We start from the raw sequence: 5,769 nt of genomic DNA, 5'->3' as shown, positions 1-5,769 counted from the left end.
ATATATATATACATATATTATGACGTGAAAAAAAGTTAAAACAAAGATGGAAGGTGCAAGAAACAAATACATACCTGTTGGACCAGTGAAGTGAGCAATTTGTCTTTTTTTAGTTTTCAAGTGGAAATGAAACAAAAAGAAAAAAAAAAAATCTTATTAGGATTTTTGTCATAAAAGTAAAGAGATAGAAAAAAACAAAATATTAATGCAACCTTACTCAGTCAAGAAGCTGACACGTTCAGCAAGAGGTGCAAGTCCAAGCAAACTAAAAGCAAAAATCCAAGGCTGTTCATAACATGAAAATCATCATATATTTATTTGATCATGATAAATATTTTAATATTATAAAAAATATTTTAAATTATTAACTATTATATAGTTTATTAAGAATGTTGGTTTTAAAAATCACGGTTTTTAAAAATTAAGAATGACTCATTACCTTCTCCCATTTTGACGGTTACAACTTAATATAAGAAAATTAATTGACGGTTCAATGATTGGTATGTGATCCTTTGAATGCCAAAGGCGTTCTTAGGGTGATCTCATAGTTCTTGATTTAATTTTAGCGCGAATAGCTAATTAACGTGTTTTATTTATTAAACAAGACTCAATCATTGATATCCTGGATTCAAATCATTCAACCTGAGAGCGAATAGCTAATGTATTATAAAAGGCATCCTTAGGAGGATGATCTCATAGTTTCTACTACGAGGTGTAGATGAAGGGGTCAGTTCATGAATTTTCTACTCTTCTCTTTTTTAACATTTTGCTCAAACGGATGAAGGGAGATAATAGTACATAAAAATGATATATCCTTAAAAATATTCAAAGAAATACTTTGATCTTTTTCTTTTTCAATTTATATGATATTTTTCTTTGTTCATGCGTCAATTTAACTAATTTTTAAAATTAAATTAGATTATATCAACTCAATATATATTCTAAAACTAAAATTTATAGATTCAAAATTTATACGAAAAGTACTATAAGTTGCAGTTTTTACCGAAAAATATATTTTAAAGTATTGATCAAACTTTACCTAGATTGAGTATCGAAAAAAATGAAAAACATCTCATAAATTGAAACAGAAAGAGTATAATAAAATCAGGAAGAGAAACAGAAATAAAAATACTAACTCTTGCAAAATGATAGTATTGAGCCAAGATTGCCAAAGGGATAGCTGGTAAGAGCAAGCAAAGCTTTGTTCCTAATATAACTTCTTGAAAATTAACCAACAATATCCTAAATATTTGTGCATTTTTCTTCTTCTTCATAATAATTTCTTCATCATTTTTCCTCTCTAATTCTTCTCCAACATTATTCTCCAAATCCCTTAGAGAGCCCATTATTTCCTAATAATAGAAAATGGGATTTTAAATTTTATTTTTTTCTAAAAAAGGACTAGAAAAGGTTGATTTAATAGGGGAAAATTTTATGTATATCAACACTTGTGTTCTTGGTTTTATATAGAGGACAAGAAATGGGAGTTTGGGTGTGTTTGAAATTTGAAGTTTCCTAGAATTTTCCTTTTTTTTAATTTATTAAATTATTTATTTTTCAAATATGTATGCATGGACTCCACGTAGTTTTATGGTATGGAAACAAGTGCTAGTAGAACCCTAAAAAAGGTAAAGAAATAAAGTATGTAGGTTTTATATATTTGTGTACTATATGGAATAAAATCATTGGAAAAAATAATTATTGAGTGTTCATGAGAAAAAATATTTTATGGTACATTATGCTATATATTGATTACTCAATTGTTATTAATTCACGTGGATACGTATTTTTCAGGTAAGAAATGTATATATCTTTCTCACTTCAACATTAATGGATTCAGTGTATATAGTGAGAAAATTAAAAATATTCAATGATTATAAATTCATTATAATAATAAAATTAATTGAATAAACAATCGTTCCGAGGTTTTCTATTTTCAAAAAGTTTTAAAAGAAGTCATTTGTTGTTACTTTCTAATGGTATGATATGTTTGAGAAAGTGGACACTCCTTCGATATTTTATGTCAAAGGATCCGACTAATTTAGATGACACATTTTACTAAGATAAAATTATATTACTAACAACTTAAGTTTAAGTTTTAGATAAGATCTGATCATACGCTAGCTTCAACAAGTTATCAAAACAAACAAAGATTTTAAATTTAAATTTTATCGTCATTCATTATTAAAAAGAATTTATACGTATTTTACCGCTAACTTCCAAGAGTAGGAGCCAAAATATATACTCAAGAAGCTAAGTAAATTAATACATAGAAGTTTCCTTGAATTTTCACAAAATCCCTATTTAGAGAGAACCATATTTTTAGTACTTTGTTGCACTAACGTATACAATTAAAAGAAGAAATTGTGCATATATAGTAGAAGTATGTAATAAGAAGTTTCCTTTGGTGATTTCTTCACTGAATGGTCACACATTATCTGTTTCAACTAAAATATTATGGGTACTCTCATGTTAGAAAGAATATTGCATTTTGATGGTGATTTGGCTGAAAACTAGATATGGCCAATGGAGGAATTGGGTTAAATTTGGATGGTGTATAATGTCGAAATTTTATCGAATTTAAATTCTTAAATATATTTTAGACTACATTTTAAATTTAAGATATGTTAATCCAGTTTGGTGGCATAATTACCAGTTGTAGTTACACTTTACCTATTTACATTCGTAGCAATACATTTGGGTGTTAGATGCTTGTATCCATTGTATTCATTCGTAGCGAATACAACCTATATCCATTGTATTCATTCGCACAACAAATACAACCAAGGTGAAATACAGAAAATACAAGGCGTATACAAGAATCTTTTTCAAATGGACTTATATTCCATTAATTTAAGGAAAATGACTTAGGAAAAATATTTTCTAAATTATCACCATCCCACCCCCACACCACCACCCAGTGGCGGACCCAGAATTTTCACGAAGTGGGTTCAAGATATAAAAAATAAATAAGCAAAAATGCAAACAAAACAAATTTTGATTAATTAAAATATATCATTACAATTCTATTCTACGAGTTTTCATTTCTTGAAACCTATTCATAATACTCTCATCAGAAATAGTATTAAATATTCTTTTCTCTACATAAGGCACCAAACAACTACTCAGAAAATCATCATCCATTCGATTTCGCAATTCACTCTTGATCAACTTCATTGCCGAGAAAGCTCTTTCAACTGTAGCTGTAGCAACCGGCAGGAGCAACGCAGACTCTTGATCAACTTCATTGCCGAGAAAGCTCTTTCAATTGTAGCAGTAGCAACCGGCAAGAGCAACGCAAATTTTATAAGGCGAAACACAAGAGGATAGTTTAAATGCTTCTTTACCTTAACTAGCATTTCAGAAAGATCGCCAAGCCCTTTTAAGTTGGAGAACCTTTTATCAACATCACGGACATCAACTATATAAGTCTCTAGCTGATTCCTAAGAGTAACCATTACATTTTCACCAAAATCATCAGGATATAATTCAGCCATTCTCAATATGTTCTTGATGTCAAAACTAGAAAATGAGTCAACTGGATTCAAGCAAGCAACTCCAATAAGCAAATTTGTTCTAACCTCATTAAAACGATCATTGAGTTCTTGAAGCTGCCAATCAATAATCTTAAAAAATACTTCCACACGATAGTGATGTGAAATAGTATACTCAGCAACTTTACGTCGAGATCTTCCAAAATTAACATAGAACTCATCAAAATTAGGTATCAAAATATCATACTTGACACAAAATGCGGACACATTCTCGACAAGTGAATCCCATCCTTCATTCCTTAAATCTTGCAATCGTTTCTTCACCACTTTAACAAGTAGAATGGCATTTGCAATATCTTGTTCTTTCTTTTGTAAAGACTCATTAAGCTCATTTGTGATCGCTAAAATATCTCTCATTAAATGCAATATGAAAGCAATCTCAAATGTTTGACAAACTTTAAGATATCCGGTTGCCTTAGCTTTTTCTTCAACAGATTCAGAATCAACAACAATAGTATCAAGAACATCAGTAATAGAGCCAAACATACTAATGAAGTTCTTAAAAGATTTGTAATGTGAACCCCACCGAGTATTGACAGCTCTAGCAAGACCAAGTTCTTGATTCAATCCCTTACCACTTTCAACCTCACCCATATCAAGTGCCACTTGAACTTTTTTTGCTTGAGATTCTCGAAGTTCATCCATACGTTTAAAAGAACCTCCCACTACATTTAAGACATTAGAAACCAACAATACAAGTTCTCCAACTTGAAGGCATTTTTTAGATACCCCAACAAGAGTTAACTGAAGTTGGTGAGCAAAACAATGAATTGCATGAGCTGATTTACTTTCTTGTTGAATCAAAACTTTAAGGCCACTTAAACGCCCTTGCATATTGCTAGCTCCATCATAGCATTGCCCTCGTATAAAAGATAAACTCAAAGAATGTTGCGCAAGATAGTTAACAATAGCTTCTTTCAAACATAAAGCACTAGTATCATGAACATGAATAATTCCTATGAACCGTTCCACCACAGACCCCTTTCTATCAACATAACGCAAAACAATTGCCATTTGCTCCTTACGTGATATATCACAAGATTCATCAACTAACAATGAAAAATAGTCACCGTTTAGATCCTCCATAATAGCTTTAATTGTTTCAAGCTTACATGCAGTGACTATATCTTTTTGAATTTTATGAGAAGTCATCTAGTCATTTTTTGGAACCTTTTTCAACACAAGTTCACCAATTTTATCACACCACTTCGCATACCATGAAAGAATTTCAAGAAAGTTACCTTTGTTTAGCGATGATTCATCTTCACGATGTCCACAAAATGCCAATCCTTGATTCAAGAGAAGTCTCGCCACTTCAATTGAAGCCTTTAAGCGAATTTTGTGCTCAAGCTTGGTTTGATTTGATAGCTTAACAAATGCGGCTTGAATTGATTGTTCTTGTTGCATTAGATCTTCACACTTCTTCTTTGCCTGATTGTGAACACTGTTTGACTTACCAATATGCGTATCTAATCTTTTCTTTTTGTGCCAACTCCTGAAGCCTATACTTGAAAATGTTTCACCTCCACCTTGATGAATGCTTTCATCTTGAAATACATAACAACACAAACAATAAGCTGCATCTTCAGTCACACTATACTCCAACCAATCATGACATTTTTTAAACCATTTGCGATTAAAACGACGTTTTAATCCAGAAATATCACTTTGAGGAAATTCGCGAATTCGAGGTTGATGAGGACCTCTTTGGATATATGCTCGTCTAATCTCATCACGTTCATCCGGATGATAGTCTCGAATGGGTATTCTTTTCTTTGGATCAGCCGGTAAAGAATCCAAATCTACCCCTTGTTTCAATCTTTTAGCGGAATGATGAGTTTCTTCTAATTGGTTCAAGTTTTCTTCCACCCGAGGAGCATTTTGAGCGGATGAACTTGATTGTGGCAACTTGGAGGATATAGGAGAGAAAAATCTCTTCATTTGATATTCAACCTGTATTACCAAATTAAAATTCTAATTAGAAAGTAACTAAACAAAGCGTTGTTAAATAAATGGAATTTCAATTAAATGATCTTGCAATTTGCATTGCTTAACTTTAATAAATTGCCATAGCATCTTATTAACTTGACATTACTATGTCGAAAGCATTCTCCTCAAGTTAGATCAATAAACAAAAGACTACAATTTAGATAATGCACTTTTATGAGGCTAACAACATACATATTTGACTATACTAAACAATGTTAATAAATTT

The 5,769-nt window shown here is 31.0% G+C and overlaps 3 protein-coding genes across 3 annotated transcripts in view; all 3 read right to left on the bottom strand.

Moving 5' to 3' along the window:
* Window positions 1-1,415, bottom strand: part of LOC102596079 (vacuolar cation/proton exchanger 3-like) — a 9,084-nt gene extending 7,669 nt beyond the window's left edge. The window contains exons 1-3 of the mRNA XM_006344053.2: window positions 1,137-1,415; window positions 218-285; window positions 75-103 (exon numbers count right to left, since the gene is read on the bottom strand). Coding sequence (XP_006344115.1) covers window positions 75-103; window positions 218-285; window positions 1,137-1,346 — 307 coding nt within the window. The 5' untranslated portion in view covers window positions 1,347-1,415. The remainder of the gene's footprint in view (window positions 1-74; window positions 104-217; window positions 286-1,136) is intronic.
* Window positions 1,416-3,173: 1,758 nt separating this feature from the next.
* LOC107059984 (zinc finger MYM-type protein 1-like) lies at window positions 3,174-4,640 on the bottom strand. Its single transcript, XM_015307161.1, has one exon. It carries the CDS (start codon window positions 4,638-4,640, stop codon window positions 3,174-3,176), a length of 1,467 nt encoding a protein of 488 aa, XP_015162647.1.
* Window positions 4,641-4,706: 66 nt separating this feature from the next.
* Window positions 4,707-5,495, bottom strand: LOC107059983 (uncharacterized). Its single transcript, XM_015307160.1, has one exon. The coding sequence runs from the start codon at window positions 5,493-5,495 to the stop codon at window positions 4,707-4,709; it is 789 nt and encodes a 262-aa protein (XP_015162646.1).
* Between the last annotated feature and the right edge of the window lie 274 nt (window positions 5,496-5,769).

Source organism: Solanum tuberosum, unplaced genomic scaffold, assembly GCF_000226075.1.
Source record: "Solanum tuberosum cultivar DM 1-3 516 R44 unplaced genomic scaffold, SolTub_3.0 scf00052, whole genome shotgun sequence".
NCBI lineage: Eukaryota > Viridiplantae > Streptophyta > Magnoliopsida > Solanales > Solanaceae > Solanum > Solanum tuberosum.
This window is presented reverse-complemented; position numbering and strand designations above follow the sequence as displayed.